At 39.6% G+C, this 21,574-nt stretch overlaps 1 protein-coding gene across 1 annotated transcript in view; it reads right to left on the bottom strand.

Annotated features, from left to right (window-relative positions):
* Positions 1-21,574, bottom strand: part of LOC134752403 (uncharacterized) — a 51,911-nt gene that overhangs the window by 5,712 nt on the left and 24,625 nt on the right. Inside the window, exons 23-35 of the mRNA XM_063688114.1 lie at positions 20,622-20,708; positions 18,889-19,032; positions 15,352-15,518; positions 14,152-14,285; positions 12,928-13,010; positions 11,656-11,781; positions 10,441-10,628; positions 8,776-8,934; positions 7,467-7,560; positions 6,253-6,361; positions 3,695-3,798; positions 2,550-2,690; positions 1,339-1,451 (exon numbers count right to left, since the gene is read on the bottom strand). Of these exons, the coding sequence (XP_063544184.1) occupies positions 1,339-1,451; positions 2,550-2,690; positions 3,695-3,798; positions 6,253-6,361; positions 7,467-7,560; positions 8,776-8,934; positions 10,441-10,628; positions 11,656-11,781; positions 12,928-13,010; positions 14,152-14,285; positions 15,352-15,518; positions 18,889-19,032; positions 20,622-20,708 (1,649 nt within the window). The remainder of the gene's footprint in view (positions 1-1,338; positions 1,452-2,549; positions 2,691-3,694; positions 3,799-6,252; positions 6,362-7,466; positions 7,561-8,775; positions 8,935-10,440; positions 10,629-11,655; positions 11,782-12,927; positions 13,011-14,151; positions 14,286-15,351; positions 15,519-18,888; positions 19,033-20,621; positions 20,709-21,574) is intronic.

Genomic DNA, 21,574 nt, shown 5'->3' on the forward strand with positions numbered 1-21,574 from the left:
TTTGCACAATACCTAAAAAAACCTAGAGTTAGTGACACATTGACTATTCGGCAACTAAAACAGTAATAATTACATTATATAGGTATTGTTCACTGCTTATATCTATTACGGAAGAAGTGAGAATTATTTTCTAAAAAGATCGGCACGAGAAAATTACAATGTACAATGAAGGAATGAAACTGTACCTACCTTACGAAACTTCACCATCATGAATTCCGCTTCAATTGAGTCTGAATTTTTCTGGATTTTCGCGGACCAGAACACCGATGATTTTTGTAACTTGATTTAGACGTTGCTATCATTTTCAATTTATACAAACAAATTGATAAGCATAGATGTAGGTATCCATGTTGATAAGTCACAATAAACATGACCCTATGTGTCAGTGTCAACACTGTCAAATAAAAATGCACTAAACACGACGGCACTGCAAATCCTGCCAGGTCGGCCAGGCAACGTCGCCAACGTCATAGAGCGGCAACGCCGCACGCAACGTATTTGTACACGACATTTGTGACACACACATACGTAAAATTGATGAAAAAATTACGTTGATTTATGTATGATTTCTGTATGAAACAAAAGTTTTTCTATTAATTTAGCGCAAACGAATATTCGAAAGTAGATAAATGAGCAAATATTTGTGTAGTAATAGTGTGTAGTGCCTTAATTAAAGCAGATTGAATTTTGTATGAAAATCGAACCACCTTAAGATTGACGAAGCCTGTAGCTGATTTATAAATAAATAAATAAATTTCTTTATTTCAATAACACAACTAAAAGTTACATTACTTATAAATAGGTAAGGATTAAGGTACATACATCAGTCTGATTTAGGTACGTAAATAAACTAATTTAGTTGTAAAGTTATACATTATGAGAAGAATGAGTCCTTTACTCCCCGTACTAGTTAAAACTGTATCACGGTGAAGTAAGATATATGACGTCGAGTTGCGGAAACCAAGCCCGCGAAAACCTATAACCTATAAACGTCAAACTTCTATGAAATGATTACAGGTAAGGTTCTTTTATTACAGGTAAGGTTCTTTTATTACAGGTAAGCTTCTATTATTACAGGTAAGCTTCTATTATTACAGGTAAAGTTCTATTATCACAGGTAAGGTTCTATTATTACAGGTAAAGTTCTATTATTACAGGTAATGTTCTATTATTACAGGTAAGGTTATTATTATCACAGGTAAGGTTCTATTATTACAGGTAAAGTTCTATTATTACAGGTAAAGTTCTATTATTACAGGTAAAGTTCTTTTATTACAGGTAATGTTCTATTATTACAGCTAGAAGACCGTTAAAGTAAGGTATATATTCTATTGTTACCTGGTCTTCTATCTCGGGCTCCATCCAATGGAAAGCGACGCGGACAGCGGCCTCGAGCAGGAGGGCGGAGCCCCGCATGGCTGACAGAGACGAATGCAAACGGGCTTCTAGCACTGCAAGAAATCAGTTATATCAAAGAGAATTAAGTAGACATAGAGTGCTCACTCCATACATCAGTTTTGTTACCACAAAGACTATTATTTTCGTAGTCGACATCTAGTGTCAAGTAGCGGAATTATCAGTACTGCTCACAGATTTAATATATACTAGATGACGCAAATACCACGATTTGTATTGAAACCAAGCGTGCCGACTTTTTCATACAAAATTTACTCATTAATGCTTAACCAGCAAAATATGTCACTGTACGGGAAAATCTTTCCAATATCACCTTGTTGTACCATATTATATGCAAATAAAAGGAATTTTAATTTTTTAATTTTAATTTTTTTTTATAATTTTAAAATTTCTTTTCTGTGAGGAAATATGTTCTTGACTGGGTGCTAACAATTTTTGGGCTGTTGCAGTTAATTATCATGCAACGAAGCGTTTTTTAAGTTTTCACGGACGTCCGGCTGCAACGACTGACGCGCGTGGACTGTAAAGAGCGACGGTCAACCTCGACGATTGGTCGGGGTTCGGACACGCGAAGTAGATGCATTTGCGTCTTCTATGGTATATATATTTCTGTGGTACTGCTACTTACCAGGGATGTTGCGGATGCCGATTTTTTTATATCCGCGGATGCGGATGCGGATTTTTAAAGGCTAACATCCGCGGATGGGGATGTCGAGATTAGGCACATAAAAAACGTCAATTATTACACTAGTAATTTTTATTAAAAAAAAAACGAATCTTATAGTATTTGAACAAGAATATAGGTGCCCCACAATCGCATTACGATACTAAAGTTCAAATAAAACAAACTTTTCGTTTCTTGTCGCTGTCCGTCATAGGCTAAAGTGCTCGATCGACGAATCACAAAAACGAAACGAGATTCCTATTGGCTAATGACGAAATTACCTAGCACTTACGCCGCCGCTTAGACTTTCCTGTACCTACCTGTTCCACATGCGCATCGATTTTATGCGGATGCGGATGTTGAAAATAATGCGGAAGTTCCGCGGTTGCGGATGCGGATGCGAATATTCGCAACATCCCTGCTACTTACTGCGAGTTACATAGGTATTTGGTTCAGTGGATTGTCCTACCTTGTGTGTCGGTTACAGCAAGCAAGTTCCTTGTAAGTCTCGCTGGAAGCTCGGAACAACGCCACACGTCACCGAAGTCCACAGCCCGCACCGCGCCGACGCGGGAACACATGATATTTTGAAGGTGACGGTCGCCCAAACCTGCACACAAAGATAGATATAACTCCGTAATAGATGGATACAGTCTAGGAAGTAACGTGCCTCAAAAATCCAGAAAATTTGATTCTCGATCAGATTCAGAATCTGGTTTATTGCTCTGCGACAACAGTATGCCAATAAAACTTAAGGGTAAAGTCTACAAAACGGCAATCAGACCCGCTATGCTGTACGGCACTGAGTGTTGGGCGGCAAAGAAGACCCACGAGAACAAACTGCACGTGAACGAAATGAAGATGCTGCGATGGTCGGCGGGTGTAACTAGGCTGGATCGGATTCGCAACGAATACATCAGGGGCTCCTTCAAAGTCGCACCCATAGGTGATAAGATGGTAGAGAGGCGAATGCGCTGGTTCGGGCACGTGATGAGAAGGGATGAAGAGTACCCAGTTAAAAAGGCTTTAGCAATCCCGGAAAAGAGAAAAGGCGGAGGGCGCCCCCTAGCTACGTGGTGGACAACCGTATCGAAAGACCTGGAACGGGCTCAGCTTGAAACGCAAACAACCCAGGACAGGCGATCCTGGCACCTAAGGACGAGGAGAGCCGACCCCAAATGAAGGGATAAGGCTAGGAAGAAGAAGAAGAAGTTTATTAATTAATCTGATTCAGAATATCTGCCAAGTTAAACCAGTTTGACAGCACTGGCTTCCCTCGAATGCGGCTGACCCAGATGGCGCCACTACCTTTGGCCTACTCTCGGATAGATGGCGTTTGGTTTTTAACAATTTTAACGCATATCAGAGAAAGAACATGGATCAAAATCATATAAAAATAATTAATACAAATAAAAAAAATCATTTATACATTTTATGGTATTTTTATACATCTTCATTTTAGTTTTAAAGTGTCTCGATAGATGGCAGTGAATTTACAGTGGTTACAAAATTTACTATGACAGTACCGCTCTATCCTATTATATCCTCTTTGCTGTACAATTTTTGTATGTAACAATCAATTAATTAATTAATTAAAATTTTGAATATACTCACCCAACAACCAAGTGAGAAGAGTCATGTCGGCGAGCGAGTCCGTGAATTTGCGTTTCTTCCAGATGAAATCTTGAACACAGGAACTGCTCTGTTCCATAGCAGACCTGGACAAACGGTTTTTAAAACATATTAATAACGGGTCACTCACGTATTTTAAGTCGAAAAACGCTCGACATGTTTCACTCCGTACCGAGAAGCGTCATCGGGAGCTTGCGTTGACGGTGACGGACTTCCTCCTCCGGACCTCCTCGGTACGGTGTGAAACATGTCGAGCGTTTTTCGACTTAAAATACGCGAGTGACCCGTTATTAATATGTTTAAAATGTCTGTGTCTCACGGAAGTTTTGTTAATAAAACTGTTTTTTGTTGATTTTCTTGTATATATAATGATCTAATATAATAAACTCGGTGTAATTAAATTTTAACTAACAGATACCTACGTCTGCGAGCGATACATTTTTTTTATATTAAAGAAAAAATTAACTGCTTTGGACAAGACGCGACCTTGCGAACTTTCGGTCACCACCGGTAACCAACTGAGCTACCCAAGCTTTACCAGAAGCGTGCGAATCTTCCCACTCTCTTCTCTTCCTTTTCAATGTAGTTATTAACAAAAATATACAGCATAACGACAAATATCAAAAATCGGTCAAGCGTGAATCGGTCTTAAGGAAAAATAGTTATTTACGATACAAGTGCGTAAAGTAGAACACGACCGAAGGGAGTGTTTTAAATCGACGTGTTGCGAATTACCCATTCGCACGTGTATCGTACAACGTTTTACATTACATATGGCCCTTTAAACTTTCGACATAGGCACGAAAAGTGCTCATTCCCGCACTAGTGACGGAAAGTAGCACCATATGTTCTGTAAAAAAAAATGTTATCATTAATCCGTCTCGCTTTTTTAGGGTTCCGTACCCAAAGGGTAAAAACGGGACCTTATTACTAAAAAAAAAAAAAAATCCTAGCTCCAATCTTATATTTTTAAGATTATATGGGGACTAAGACTTCGCTGTCTGTCTGTCTGTCCGTCTGTCACCAGGCTGTATCTCATGAACCGTGATAGCTAGACAGTTAAAATTTTCACAGATGATGTAACGTATTTCTGTTGCCGCTATAACAACAAATACTAAAAACAGAAAAAAAAAATATTTAAGGGGGGCTCCCATACAACAAACGTGATTTATTTGCCGTTTTTATAGATAACTAGCTTTTGCCCGCGGCTTCGCCCGCGTGATTTAAGAATCAAACTTTGGACCCCCATTTCACCCCCTTGGGCTTGGTCGGTTTTTTATGGTTCCGTACCCAAAGGGTAAAAACGGGACTCTATTACTAAGACTCCGCTGTCCGTCTGTCTGTCACCAGGCTGTATCTCATGAATCGTGATAGCTAGACATTTGAAATTTTCACATATGATGTATTTCTGTTGCCGCTATAAAAACAAATACTAAAAGGTACGGAACCCTCGGTGCGCGAATCCGACTCGCACTTGGCCGGTTTTTTTCATAAACTGTATGGTTAAGCTATTAAATTAAAAATTAAAAAAATTGTTTATTTCAGACATTGTTTCCATAAAAAATGTTAGTTGTAGTACAAACCTAAAAGGCTATGTTAGTGTTACATGTTAATTATAAATAAAGATAAAAGCAAAAAAAAAAAAAAAAACAAATAATTTAAAAAATAAAATAAAAATAAGTGTTCCACTGACAGGGGCAAGTAGTAGATATTTTTATTCACTACCTGGCCCTGCCCATGGAGACTGTATAAAGGAGCCAAATCTCTATGTATAAAAAGTGTCCATCAAAAAACAGTAATTAGGCGGCGCCACCATACACCGAAATACTACCAAAAACAACCTACGTAATTTGGTCGGGTTATTTGTTGCCTTATATGGTTCATGTTATACTCATGTCCCAGAGCCTAACTAGCGCCACCGGAGAGATTAGGAACTATTATTTAAAGCTTAACGCGGTCACTTTTACAACAATTCTGCCATAAGAGATTGCGATCCTTTCTTTACCATCCATAGCCCTGCCAATGACAACCTCCACCCAGTACTCGGTTAGCGGGCAGTGCAGGCGCTCCGCTGACACCCTCACACCCTCAGCATACTGTTGCTGCCGCCGCATCGAGGCTATTCTTTTCCGCCTTCTTCTTCTTCCTCGCGTTATCCCGGCATTTTGCCACGGCTCCTGGGAGCCTGGGGTCCGCTTGACAACTAATCCCAAGAATTGACGTAGGCACTAGTTTTTACGAAAGCGACTGCCATCTGACCTTCCAACCCAGAGGGTGAACTAGGCCTCGTTAGGATCAGTCCGGTTTCCTCACGATGTTTTCCTTCACCGAAAAGCGACTGGTATAAATATCAAATGATATTCCGTACATAAGTTCCGAAAAACTCATTGGTACGAGCCGGGGTTTGAACCCGCGACCTCCGGATTGAAAGTCGCACACTCTTACCGCTAGGCCACCAGCGCTTCGCAATTCTTTTCCGCCTAATAGCGAAAAAGTCATCCGCCCACGCCTCGGCAAACATATCTATGTGAGTGATTTACCTTAGAGCATTTGCGGGAACTTTCGTGCAGAGCTGCTCGTGTGCTTGCGAGCTGGCTGATGGCGACACTACCAGGAGACAATCCGCCGGACGATTTACGCCATGTAGCACTGTGGAACACACAACTATAGTTAAACACTTCAACCAAAGATTTACTAAGTGTATAAGATAAATAAAGTCTTAGAAAAAACTGGCCAAGTGCGAGTCGGACTCGCGCACGAAGGGTTCTGTACCATCTATATATAAAAAAGAAGATACTGACTGACTGACATATCAACACACAGCCCAAACCGCTGGTTCTAGAGATTCCAAATTTGGCACGTAGGTTTCTTATAAGGTCTAGGGGTGCACTAAGAAAGGATTTTTCAAAATTCACCCCCCAAAGGGGTGAAATGGGGGTCAAAATGGGGGACCCCCATTTCATTTGACTCTTAAATCACGCGGGCGAAGCCGCGGGCAATAGCTAGTTATCTATAAAAACGGCTAAAAATCACGTTTGTTGTATGGGAGCCCCCCTTAAATATTTATTTAATTCTGTTTTTAGTATTTGTTGTTATAGCGGCGACAGAAATATATCATATGTGAAAATTTCTATTGTCTAGCTATCACAGTTCGTGAGATACAGCCTGGTGACAAGCAGACAGACGGACAGCGGAGTCTTAGTAATAGGGTTCAATTTTACCCTTTGGGTACGGAACCCTAAAAAACGTACCTCGGAAAATCAAGAAAAATGTATGCTTGAAAAGATGGCGACACCGTTTGATATTTAACAATTTTAACACACATCAGTGAAATAAAATGGGTCGAAGTCATATGGCGTTCTAAAAATAATAAATAAAAAGAAAAAACCATTTATCCCTATATCTATTTTTTTTTTTCATTTTTAGTTTTAATCCTGTGTCGAAAGATGACAGTAAATTTACTGTGACTACAAAATTTACTATGACAATACGCCTCTATACACTCTATTCCAGGGGTCGGAAACCGGTATTTGCTCCATACAAAAATACCGGTATTATTACGTTCTTTTTCGTTCTTTTGTTTATAATTTCATTTTTAATGGGACGTTTTAATAATGCAAAATTGTTTTTTAAATACATGATTCAGCCCTACGTAATTAGCATAAAATAATTCAAAATATTGGGCTATCTCGGGGTTTTTTAAAAATACCAGTTCCGAGCCCTGCTCTATTCTCTTTGACCATACCATACATACCATCCAAGTTACAAGTGTTAGCAATCATGACCCTCAGTCGTTCATGGCCTTCTAGAAACTCGATGAGGGCGCTCTCTTCGTCTAGCAGCGTCACCTGTCAAAACACATAATTAAAAATACGTTATATGGCGGTCAGCAAAATATTATCCGCGCGTGTCGATAACTTAGTATAGGTTAGAGCACGCGCTGATTTGATTAAGATAATGTCTGTACCGCCGTAGATTTTTTATTTTTTTTTACTGGCATAGAAAATTACAGTCAGGTTACTCTGGTTCCTACACTAGGCTTAGCCTGTCTCGTAGGTAACCCAGACTCGAATGAGTTTATACAATTAATTAACGTAACTTAAAGCCTATAAGAAGAGGAGATAGAAAACAGAATTAATATCACATTTTTTTACAATAAATTATTAAGAAACAAGCATTCTATAACTATCTTAAATTATATTGATTCTAAAGTGTGTGTGTGTGTGTGTGTGTGTGTGTGTGTGTGTGTGCGTGCGTGCGTGCGTGCGTGCGTGCGTGCGTGCGTGCGTGCGTGCGTGCGTGTGTGTGTGTGTGTGAAAAGAAAATTATTTATTTGTCAACTTTTAGAAGTTCTTCTATGTCCTCGTAGGAAAGAGAGCTGAGCCAAGAGGATATTCTTTTCTGAACTGCTCTAACGGTCAACTTTTTGATAGGGACTTTAGTATTGACTTTGTTATAGACAAAAGGATGGGTGAAGTTAGGCAGACGTTGAGCGAAGGCTGATACAGTCGGGGGAACTGGGACTTTGAACGTGCGTTTTTGTAGCATGCAGTCGTAGTTAGGGGACTTCAAGACTGCTCCGTGAATCCTGTAGATGTATAAAACACTTGACTATGGTTTAATAAATCAGTCTAAGTCTACCCGTCAACGGTCGCTTTTACTCACCCAACCACGTTCCTCTAAAGTGGGGTTCCCACGGAGACCGACGTGCACGGTTGCCATTTCGCTACAGTGGTAACCCGCCGAAGGAACACGCACCTACTGAGATGTCTGCACGAAGAGCTCCAGTGAAGAAGCCTCGGAAGTAAGTTACTGCGACATTCAATTGCTGGTCGAGAAGGACTGACAAAGTGATCTCGTCTCAATTTGATTTCGCCAACCTTCCGTCATCTCACAACATCACCAACACCGTCAAGGAACATCGTGGGAAACAGCGGCAACCTCCATTATATTCCGGTTTCCGGATTCTTTGTATAGTTAACTATACTCTCGTTTGCAATATTTAACTTACGCCCCATGCTGCCCAATGTACTATTGAATACAGTCAAATACCCTATACTTACGGTGTAAGCGGTAGCGTAGAGGGCGCTGGCGACGCGTTGTGACGCCGCGTCACGCGTCAGCGGCTCGCCCGTCTTGTGTATGACGCGATGTGTGCGTCCACATGATAATAGCATTGATATGACGACTGGACGACGGATGGAGTCGGTAAATACTTGCACCTGTAACCATAAAGAAATAAGGGCCCATAACCTATAATCATAGAGTAACTTATACTAGAGCGGTACTGTCATAGTAAATTTTGTAACCCCAGTAAATTCACTGCCATCTGTCGACACACTTTAAAACTAAAAATAAATATTTATAAAAATACGATAAAATGTATTTAAATATGGATAAATGTTTTTTTTATTTGCATTAATTATTTTTATATGATTTTGACCCATGTTCTTTCACTCGTATGCGTTAAAATTGTTAAATATCAAACGAAACCGTCAACGCCATTTATCCGAGAGTAAGCCAAAGGTAGTGGCGCCATCTGATCGAGAGTCAAATTTTCTTGATTTTCGATGCACGTTTTTTCCTTAGACTGTATCCATCTATTACTACATCTAGTGTCGAGTAGCAGTACTGATAATTACGCTAGTTGACGCTAGATGTCGATGCTTACTTTGTAGTTTTTAATATCCAGCAGCGCCATCTACAGTGTTTGTTTAAATATGGAACTGCAATGTTCCAAATATGTTTTTGATATGAATCGCTGTCATGTCATTCTGTCACACAATAAATAGTTTTCGGTTAACATGCACGTATTAAAATTATAGCAAAGATAGATATAACTCCGTAATAGATGGATACAGTCTAAGGAAAAAACGTGCCTCGAAAATCAAGAAAATTTGACTCTCGATCAGATGGCGCCACTACCTTTGGCTTACTCTCGGATAAATGGCGTTGACGGTTTCGTTTGATATTTAACAATTTTAACGCATATCAGTGAAAGAACATTGGTCAAAATCATATAAAAATAATTAATGCAAATAAAAAACACATTTATCCATATATAAATACATTTTATCGTATTTTTATTAATCTTCATTTTTAGTTTTAAAGTGTGTCGATAGATGGCAGTGAATTTACTGTGGTTACAAAATTTACTATGACAGTACCGCTCTATCCTATTATATCTCCTCTTTGATAACAGAAAAGGAGACATAATTGGACACCAATTCAACATCGCGAACTATCGGAAATTTGTACCTTTGTTGTTCACTTCCTACAAATACAGTTTAAGAGAAAACATTTGTGGTATTTTCTATAAAAAGGGACCTTATTGTCAATGGCGCTTACGCCATTATTAACGATGCTCCGATATAAATTCAATGTCGCGCGACGCTGTGGCCCACAGCCTGTGGGGCGTAAGCGCCATCGACAATAAGGTCCCTTTTCATAGAAAATGCCCCATTTGGCCGCGATCAAAAAACCTCGCTTTCCGCTGGTCCCAGGGCTCGGAACCGGTATTTTTAAAAAACCCCGAAATAGCCCAATATTTTGAATTATTTTATTCTCATTACGTAGGACTGAATCATGTATTTAGGAAACAATTTTGCATTATTAAAACGTCTTATTAAAAATGAAATTATAAACAAAAGAACGAAAAAGAACGTAATAATACCGGTATTTTTGTATGGAGCAAATACCGGTTTCTGACCCCTGGCTGGTCCCCTTACCTTGTCATAAAACTTGATAACTTTAACCCCTCGCAAGCCGAGCCACTTCTCAACCCCCGTGTGCTCTATAGGACCCAGTAGTGTGGGACAGAGGTCCGACAGTCTAAGGGTAGTTTGGGGGTCCCTTCGTATGGATACGATGGATCTCAGCTTGGACTCTGCACGTGAAGCGAATTCTGATGTTGGCTCTGTGAATTGGTTGACATATTCTAAGATTTTAATAACAAAACTTCCGTGAGACACAGACATATTAAACATATTAATAACGGGTCACTCACATATTTTAAGTACGTAACTTAAAATACGTGAGTGGCCCGTTATTAATATGTTTAATATTCTAAGATTATTTGTGGTATTTTCTATAAAAAGGGACCTTATTGTCGATGGCGCTTACGCCATTATTAACGATGCTCCGATATAAATACAATGCCGCGCGACGCTGTGCGGCGTAAGCGCCATCGACAAGAAGGTCCCTTTTCATAGAAAATGCCCCATTACATTCCAATATTTGACCCAAACGACCATACTTAAGGCTTAGAACGCACTGCGGTGTTTTTCTTGCGGTTTCAGTCTTTTAAGTGCGTACGCTTATAAAGCATGCCATACGTTAAATTTTTTGCGGTTGCGGAACCGGTTTTGAAAAAAACCACAGCGCGTTCTAAGCCTAAGAGATCAAACTAAATATTTTTTTTGTGTAATAACTTTACATTTAATTTTCTGTGATATTTTGGTGGTAGTTCGTTGGTTTGGTGGTGGTCGTGGTTTTGGTGGTGGTCGTGGTGTTTTGGTGGTATTTTGGTGAGTTTGGTGGTAGTGGTGGTGGTGGTTCATTGTTCGTTTCTTATTGTACTTATAAATAAGTATTGTTATTATGTTGTTAATCTATTATGTAGAATTTAACGAAACTGCTGACATACTATTGTAATTTAATAATTTTGAATGTACCTATAATTTTGATTGTCTCTGTTATTTTTCATATTCAATTATTCATAATGTAAAAAACCGACAATCACAATATAAATTCCTAAGAATCTACCATGTGTAATTTTAAGTGCAATTGTATATTGTGAGATAAATAAATCATATCATATCATATCATATTGCATGCCTTCTCTGGTAGAACATGACACGCTTCTGTTTAGATGTTTATTACCTTATGTAATACAACTATGCTCTTGCAATAAATTATTGATTGATTGTAAAAACAACACTCACCGAATTCATACATGCCATACAAATCGTCCTTGTATTTGTCGAGTAGCTTGTAGCTCGGTCCGGCGTACGGGTTGTCAAATATCTTCTCTGTCATTCTGTCCAACGTACTCTTCCAACGGCTGCCATCTAGAGATTTAGAATAATAGTTCACCAGTAGAGGTGGACTAGGCTGGTTCAGTAATAGGCGAGGAAAGAAAGTCCGTCTTGATGGTCACAATGTAATTAAAAGACAAGCGGCTATCGGTTCTTTAATTTTTTATCTCCATTTTTGTCTACCGGATTGTGAAAAAAATGAATACTTATTTATTTATGATTGTTTTAAACATTGTCTAAAAAAACACTTTTTTCGTATCTCGATTGCTGTGAAAGATCTTACTTATACGAAATCTACATATTTGGGTTCGTCTTAGACGTCGCTAAAAATTTGTCTAAGGTTTTAATTTTAAGCTAATTAGCACAAAAGTTATGGCCAGAAAACCAGTTTTTTGGCCTAAAATTGTTCAACTTTGATGCCAAATATTTCAAAAACAATAAACTTTGAAGTAAATATGGGATACTATATTGCTAAAATCCGTTGCTGTTAATATGATAAGCTACAAAAAACATTAGAAAACTAAGGGATTCAAATCGAAGGTTATTGGGGCATGGGATCCCCTTAAAGGTTAGCTGGAAGAGATCCCTTAAGGGGATAAGTTCGCCTTTGAACACATTTCCTGTATTCTCTCTGTGTTATGTACTTGTTTTGTGCAATAAAGTGTTTACTACTACTACTAAAAAGTACGGAACCCTCGGTGGGCGAGTCCGACTCACTTGTCTGGTTTTTTGACATTTATGGATAGTTTTCAGCATCGTGTCACTTTGTAAAGCATAACGGATATAACTTTTTCACATGCCCTACTCGGAAAAGGGTTTTTTCTTCCCTGCTAGGAGGGATCAAAGTTGCAGTTTCCTTCCCTACTAAGAGGGATCCAAGTGGCACTTTTCACAATTAGTTTTTTTTGCATACAATTTTTTTAGCTTAAATAATATTTTGATTTGAAACATAATAATTTCCTCATAGGTGATGCGAAATTTGTGAAAATTTGTGCGTCACATGGTAGTAAATTTATTTTCACACTTGAATCCCTCAATACGCTAAGGATTATATTTTAGAATCCCTACCTACTCTCGGGATTCTATTATAGAATCCTTCGCTTCGTTCAGAATTCAATGTACGCGCTCTTCGTAAATATGTCATTTTGCTCCCTTGTGACACAATCTACTATTTATTACCTCTGTTTCTTAAAGCCATCACTAGCTCCTCGCAATAGTGTGTCAGCAAGTGATTTGGGTCGCAGACCAGCTGCAGGCACCTCCTGTACAAACAGAAACATTTTATTCTAAATTATGCGCAAAAAATGTATGTGTAAACTGCGATACATTGCGGGTGCGCGCGACCCACCCCCCGCACCCCGCACGATTGCCCTTTTTTTATACCACGACGGTGGCAAACAAGCATTCGGCCCGCCTGATGGTAAGCAGTCACCGTAGCCTATGGACGCCTGCCACATCAGAGATATTACACGCGCGTTGCCGACCCTTTAAAAACCTGTACACTCCTTTTTTGAAGAACCCCATACTGTAGTCCCTCGGGAAAACCTCGGCAGGGAGCTCATTCCACAGCCGAAGCGTCCGCGGGAGGAAATTCCTCTTAAACCGCACAGTACGCGACCATTTAGGTGCTAGGGTGTGAGGATGAACACCCTGCCGATGGCGAGCGGTGCGGTGATAGAAAGCGGCCGTTGGCATCATGCAAAGATAGATATAACTCCGTAATAGATAGATACAGTCTAAGGAAAAAACGTGCCTCGAAAATCAAGAAAATTTGATTCTCGTTCAGAGAGCGCTACTAGCTTTGGCCTACTGTCGTATAGATGGCGTTGACGGTTTCGTTTGTTATTTAACAATTTTAACGCATATCAGTGAAAGAACATGGGTCAAAATCATAAAAATAATTAATGCAAATAAAAAAAATCATTTATCCATATTTAAATACATTTTATCGTATTTTTATAAATCTTCATTTTTAGTTTTAAAGTGTGTCGACAGATGGCAGTGAATTTACTGGGGTTACAAAATTTACTATGACAGTATCGCTCTAGTATAAGTTACTCTATGGCATCATGTCAAACAGTTCTTCAGAGCACAGACGGCTTCGTCTAATGACTATATTGTTTTATACACTGTGCCAATATGTTGGTCTCACCAGATCCGCACCGCTCTTGACTCCATAGTTAATGCCGAATATTCGGCAGTGGCCGAATAAGCCGAATACCGAATAGTTGCCGAATATTCGTGACATCTCTAGAAAATAAGAATATGTGGTATTTTCTATAAAAAGGGACCTTATTGTCATTATTAACGATGCTCCGATATAAATACAATACCGCACGACGCTGTGCGGCGTAAGCGCCATCGACAATAAGGTCCCTTTTCATAGAAAATGCCCCATATAACCTGTATTTCTCCACGCTGGCATCTTTAGGCAACATGGCGGCTAAAGTTCGTTGGAGTTCCGCTGCAAATTTATGAGCGTTCTTCTCTAGAAGGCCCAGAGAGAACACGTCCAGAGTGGGGAGTATAGGAGCGAGCTGAGAAAAAAGAAACACATTTTACACATTATAAATAAATAAATAAAAAATAATAAATAAAAATCATTTATTTCAGACTAAAAGGTCCATACATGGTTAGCAAACATTACACTCTTATTACTAGTGTTAGTAACGCATAAAAAACTGGCCAAGTGCGAGTCGGACTCGCGCACGAAGGGTTCCGTACCATTACGGAAAAAAAACAGCAAAAGAGATTTGGCTCCTTTATATAGTCTCCATCTTTGTATAGTATAGTTCGCAAAGTTCGAAATGTCAAATGTCACTTGTCACTTCAATGACTGACAGCTGTTCTTTGTGTCCTTTGGACCACCATCAACAGAGGCGCCAGGACTTCCGGTTCGAACGCCATCTTGATAGTAGCCTTGTGATTAATTCCTTTATTTTTTGTTCATTAATATTGTTTAAAGTGTAATATCGATAGCTTTATTATACAGTAATCTAATTTGGTAGTGTGCAGTGAATGGAGAATTAATCTCAAAGCGTGTTTAACCACCATTTTGGAGTCAACGGCCGGTAGTCCACGTGCTTCTCGTAAAATCCAGTTATCGGTTTTACGAGACAACAACAACGAACTACCGAACAACGTCGTGCTCTAAGAGCATTTGGTATTTCTACCTCTAACCGTGTCTGGCTAGAGCCCTAGAGGCCCATAATTTTATTTACCGTACACTGGCTGAAGAAAATCTAGAAATATTAATTCGATCCCACGTGGATCCCACTTTGACGTTGTTGAAATCATCGACAGTACCGATGGAGCCATACTACTTAAAGATTGATTGATTGAACAGAGGCGCCAACTGGTGAGCAAAAAAACGATAGCCCTCATTCTAAACAATTTCCGATGGATTTAACCGTTGATTTGTCCCTAGATTAATGTTATTAGATATATTTATTTATTTATTTAATCTTTATTGCACAAAAGAAAATACAAATGTACAAAAGGCGGACTTAATGCTACAAGGCATTCTCTACCAGTCAACCTTCGGGCAAAGCAGATAACTTGTATATTCATTGACATCTACATTTTAATCGTTATTAAAAATACCTTCTCTAGTAAATCTCGTGTGGTCTCCCATTCTAATTGTCCTTGGAATCCATTCAGCCTGTTCAGTAGAACAGCTAAAAACAAGTCAGTCTTAGGCATGTTGAGAGCGGCCGCGCGAGTGACCACTTCGGACATGTTGGCTAGAGCATTGTCTGTGTCTGTTGTACCTGGTAAAAAAGATAACAATTTATTTATAATCATAATCATAATCTTTATTGTCTGTGAGAAATGGGTACATTGCACGTTTATTATAGTTGGCCAAGCAAATGTTGTCAGTAGAAAAAGGCGGCAAATTTAAAAAATGTAGGCGCGAAGGGATGTACCATAGAAAATATGTTCGGGCCTTTTTCTACTGACAAAATTTGCTTGACCAACTACAGTTTGCAAATTTGCTATGCTCAGTTTGGGGCTTGGTTGTTTTGTGTAAGAATGTCATAATATGGATTTTCACCACACTTGCACGTAATAGTTATTTGTTATACAAGGGTGCAAAGTTGTATTTTACCCGCGAGTGTGGAATTGAAACACGAGAAGTAAAATACATTTGCACCCGTGTGTAACACAAAACTTTTCTCCACACTATAGCGAGGAAAGTGCAACATCCACAGGCGTTAGATCATCTTCATCAACTGGAATCACTAATTTTTTTACGATATTATAACAAAAAACTCTGGAAATTCTGTACTTTTACGTAAGAAGTTTTTAAGTAATTTTTTTGTTGACAATGTTAACATTTCTGACGTATGAAATGTCAATGATGCGTTTTGAAATTGCATCGACTTAACTTGTGCGTTCAGAATTATATTTAACATAATTATTAAAAAACAAACGTTTATTATGGAATTTTAAGGTTTATGACTTAAAATCATTAAATAAAGCTAAATCTGGTATTTTTTATTAGATTCTCAAACCATTTATTTAATGATAATTAATATCGAACGAACCATTATTATGAGCGTTTTACGTTTTGTTATCTGTCAAGCTACTTAAACACGCTCCATCCAAGGTCAAATTACTTTCCCCAATAGTGGATAAAATGCGTTTTTCCCCGCTTGTTTTAAGACAAGACAAGACAAGACAAGACAAGAGACGCCACACCCAGCCAGGAACATGCCTGCTCCGGACTAGCCGGCATACCAGGGGACGTAATTTTATGGGGAGTGACACGCTCTGGGATGGGAAAGGGATAATTATAATCAGCCGGCTATGCAGCCTTAAGCCAATATTGGAAGGTAGGTGGGGTAGGTTATGTCGTCGAGGGAGAGCGTTGGTGATATGCTTCTCATCGTTTTCGTTTCGGTCTTCGTAACATCTTGTGCCAAGCGAGGCCAATATCATCTTGAGATGCCGTTTGCTCGTCGATTCGAGGTGTTGGTTCTTCTTCGTCTGATTCGCTGTCGGTATCGTCCAGTTGATATATTTCTCTTGCTGCTTTGATGAATTCGCCTTTGTCGTCTGCCATTTGAGCCACTCAGAGGGATGCCGGAATGGAGCTCTGTAGCTATATTTTATGCGGCTTCGAAGAGATGAGGTTTTGGGCGTCTTAGGATGTCCTATAGGTAGCATTTTATCTTCTTGTTTATTTTTTGCCGTTTTGACATCAATTCCCAATCACGCGATTCTCCCCGCTCGCTTGCCTCCTATATTATAAAAAACGAAGTCTACCAAAATGCCTATACTTCGAGCACAAGAGGACGGCACGTTGTCACTTAAACAACACTCATTTAAACAATTCATACACAAATAGCACCACAAAAAAACACACAAATAGCACCTTACTTGAATTGCATAGCTATCAATTTTGAGTGGTAGAGTCCTCTAATTCCGCGTAGTGAAGTGGCAATACCCTTTTTTTGTCACTGCACATGTTGTAGCACTGACTATGCAGGAAATCGTGTAGACAATGCAAAAGGAATTTTGAAGCGTAACGTGGTCAACGTCGTACTCGCAGTCAGTAATAATACGATGGTTTCGATAAGTTCTTTGTTCGTTGAGCCCCCTCCCCCGCGTCCGTCGGCCTGCACGTTCGGGATAAACTCAAAACACCGGACAAGTGCGAGCCGGACCCGCCCACCGAGGGCTCCGCACTTTTTAGTATTTGTTGTTGTAGCGGCAACAGAAACACATCATCCGTGAAAACTTCAACCGTCCAGCCATCACGGTTCACGAGACACAGGCCGGCGACAGACAGACGGACAGACGGACAGCGGAGTCCCAGCAACAGGGCCCCGCTTCCACCCCTTGGGCACGGAACCCTAAAAACCACCGAGCGGACCCTCATGCGATGCGGCCCCCACCCATCAACAGGGCGACTCCCGAGGAAGGCTCAGGCGTACAATTTGTAGCCTATTAAGTCGTTTGCTTTTAAACTAACTTAACCCCAACAATGCCTAATGTAGTTGTACCTGCAAACACTGTTAAGAACGGACCGTTATTTAAAAGACGTGAAATGGAAAAATCTCACCGGTAAATTGCACTGTTAACATTGCCACTCACTGTTTCATTTTCACATACAACCAACCCACGTTTTTCGAGATAAGCAGATATTTTAGAGAAACGTAAACTGCATATCTAGATGCTCGCGTCGGTAAAAACTATCACGGTCCGGTCAACATCTGGTGACAAGATGCAATTGCGAATGCCATTGTAAAGGGCCCCCGGAACACAACCGACCCCGGCCGCGGTCAGAACCAAACTCCAGCGTTTTTCCCCGCTTGTTTTAAAGGATAAAAGACGGCTTTCCGAGCTAGTGAGAGGAAAAAGGTATTACTATGACTACAATACATAAACAATACAAAACAATACAAAAGTTAATCACGGTCTATATCCCAGTCAATATAAATCTAGTGAAACTAACCGTGAATCATTCAAAACTCTTAAAGGTTACACGTAGGCGATGTGGTCCGTAAATCCTAAATTTCGATCTAGGGCTGTAATAACTTTTTTCATCACACTTTCTAGGCGATGCGGTTCGTAAATCCTAAATTTCGCCGTTGGGGCTGTAATGTACGTTCGATATTAGGCAGAAGTTATTTCTTTTTTGCTTTTTTTCCTCACAAGTGTGATGAAAAATATTGTGTGGGCCACGGGCGGTGCAGGCATTACGAACTCTTTGTTACTAAGCCCTCGCCTTCAGCTTCGGGCTTCAATTCACACTCGTTCGTAAATTCTGGTTTACCGCCCTTAGCACACAATATAAATAAATAAACAAACAAATATTATAGGACATTCTTACACAGATTGATTAAGTCCCACGGTAAGCCCAAAGGAGGCTTGTGTTATGGGTACTCAGACAACGATATATACAATATATAAATACTTAAATAAATACATAGAAAACACACATGACTCAGGAACAAATATCTGTGCTCATCACACAAATAAATGCCCTTACCGGGATTCGAACCCAGGACCATCGGCTTCACAGGCAGCCATCGGCAGGCATCGGGTATACTATTCCTAAAAGTAATGCCTGATTCTATGACAACCGCCCCCCCCCCCCCCCCCCCATTCCCTTCTCATTATCACATCACTCACCTGTTTCCAGTGCTTTATCATAATGACCCAGGGCTATTTCGAAAACCGAGCTTATGGCGTCTTTGGAGCACGTATTCCAGTCAACCTGTGAGGACGACCGGTGGACTGCCACAAGTATTGTCTGCAAATCGTGGTGTTGCAGAGCTGAAACATAGTATTTATTTGTGGTATTTTGTATAAAAAGGGACCTTATTGTCGATGGCGCTTACGCCATTATTAACGATGCTCCGATATAAATACAATGTCGCGCGGCGTAAGCGCCATCGACAAAAAGGTCCCTTTTCATAAAAAATGCCCCATTTAACCTTGATTGCACAAAAAAGTGTACAAAATGGCGGACTTTACATCTTAAGGCACCAGTCAACTATTGGGCTAAACAGAAACATTGAGTTTGGAACAGTATTCATCATTATTAGATAGATATAACTCTGTAATAGATAGATACGGTCTAAGGAAAAAACGTGCCTAGAAAATTACGAAAATTTGATTCTCGATCAGGGCGCCACTACCTTTGCCCTACTCTCGTATAGAGGGCGTTGACGGTATCGTTTGTTATTTAACAATTTTAACGCATATCAGTTAAAGGACATTGGTCAAAATCATATAAATAATTAATGCAAATAAAAAAAATCATTTATCCATATTTATACATTTTATCGTATTTTTATAAATCTTTTTTTTTAGTTTTAAAGTGTGTCGACAGATGGCAGTGAATTTACTGTGGTTACAAAATTTACTATGACAGTACCGCTCTATCCTGTTCCTGTATGTTCGCACGAAACCATTTGCCTCCTCCTTTTTGGTACGGACGGCTAAGGAATGGAATGCGCTCCCGCCATCTGTATTCCCTGATCAATATGACCTCGGTCTCTTTGAAACAAGAGTGAATAGGCTGTTACTGAACCGGTGAGCTCCATCTTAGGCCCTGTCTTCACTTTCCATCAGGTCGCTGCCCCAATATTACAGCTGGTCCTATGGTCCTTTTATCGAACTGAAATTTGAACTTTATCATAGTGACATTAAGTCGAATTTCAACTATCTTAAAAATGTAACATAGAACCCTGTAATATGGGGGCAGCGAGGTGTGACTAGGGCCAATCGCCGATCAGTTTATAATTTAAAAAAGATGTACTTTTTTTTTTATCTACATATTTAAAAGGTGCCTTTATCACTGAGACATGTCGGCTCCGTTGGACCTCTACATTACAGTTTCAATAAGTGTTAGTATACATAAAAAAAACTGTACACGAATTTCGCAGTTTTAGACAGGGGTTCCGCCAATATCGTGTGAAAAACCCCAAATGTCAGTTACTGCATAACCCCTAGCTTCAAATAGTTGCGCCCTCTTGTCTCGAGTCTGAACACATTCCATTAGGAAGTGCTGTACATCCCAGCGGTCGGAAACCGGTATTTGCTCCATACAAAAATACCGGTATTATTACGTTCTTTTTCGTTCTTTTGTTTATAATTTCATTTTTAATGGGACGTTTTAATAATGCAAAATTGTTTCCTAAATACATGATTCAGTCCTAAGTAATGAGCATAAAAAATTTAAAAATATTAAGCTATTTCGGGGTTTTAAAAAAATACCGGTTCCGAGCCCCGGTACATCCTCGACAGAGTCGCAAATATCGCAGTTGGGCGACTCTGCTTTCCTCATCAGATGAGCAAACATATTCAATGGAATGTCACCGGACCGAAGCCTGTGAGCACGTACAATTTTATGTACTTACAGTTTAAATCATTATGGAGTAGTAGCATCAAATGGTACATTTCTATACACACCGAAGGGTCGTGCGAGTATTGCGGAGTGCACTTTTCTGAAAAAAAATATGCGATAACAGACAAGTACATATTAATGGTACATTGTACAACATGGGGCGTAAGTTAAATATTGCAAACGAGAGTTAAATCGCGACGGCTTGCCGGAACAATTTATAGACTCGTGTTTGCAATATTATTACGCCCCGAGTTACACACAATGTTTTTCATCACAATTGCGATACAAAAATGAAGTATAAAGACAAAAAAACTGTTAATTATAATACTAGAAACTTCATAACTCCCTAGGGAAAACGCTTTTTCTATAGTTCCCGCTAAGCTTGCGTACATTTCCACATTTACTGAGCGAGTATGATGAAATAGTTATTTAGAGTACATATAGTGCTACTTTACCGCACTAGTGCGATAGTTAGCACATTACGCAGCTATGTCGAAAATTTAAAGGGCCATATGTACTGTAAAACGTTGTATGATACAAGTGCGAGTAGGTAATTCTCAACTCGTGTCGATTTAAAACACTCCTTTTGATAATAATTAAACTTATTTGCCATGATATATTTTTTCATTTACTCGCACAATGCATAGTAAAACATTGTATGATACACGTGCGTAAAGATGACTTCCGACTCGTATTCCTTTATACACTCGCTCGCTTTGCTCTCTCGTGAATAAAATTCCACTCGTCGGAAATCATACACTTTTCGCACTTGTTGCATAAATAGCTAATAATATTTACCAGTTGCTTTTCGGTGAAGGAAAACATCGTGAGGAAACCGGACTAATCCAAATAAGGCCTAGTTTCCCCTCTGGGTTTGAAGGTCAGATGGCAGTCGCTTTCGTAAAACTAGTGCGTACGCCAATACTTGGGATTATTAAGCGGACCCCAGGCTCCTACGAGCTGTGA

The sequence above is a fragment of the Cydia strobilella genome, chromosome 24 (genome assembly GCF_947568885.1).
Source record: "Cydia strobilella chromosome 24, ilCydStro3.1, whole genome shotgun sequence".
Lineage (NCBI taxonomy): Eukaryota > Metazoa > Arthropoda > Insecta > Lepidoptera > Tortricidae > Cydia > Cydia strobilella.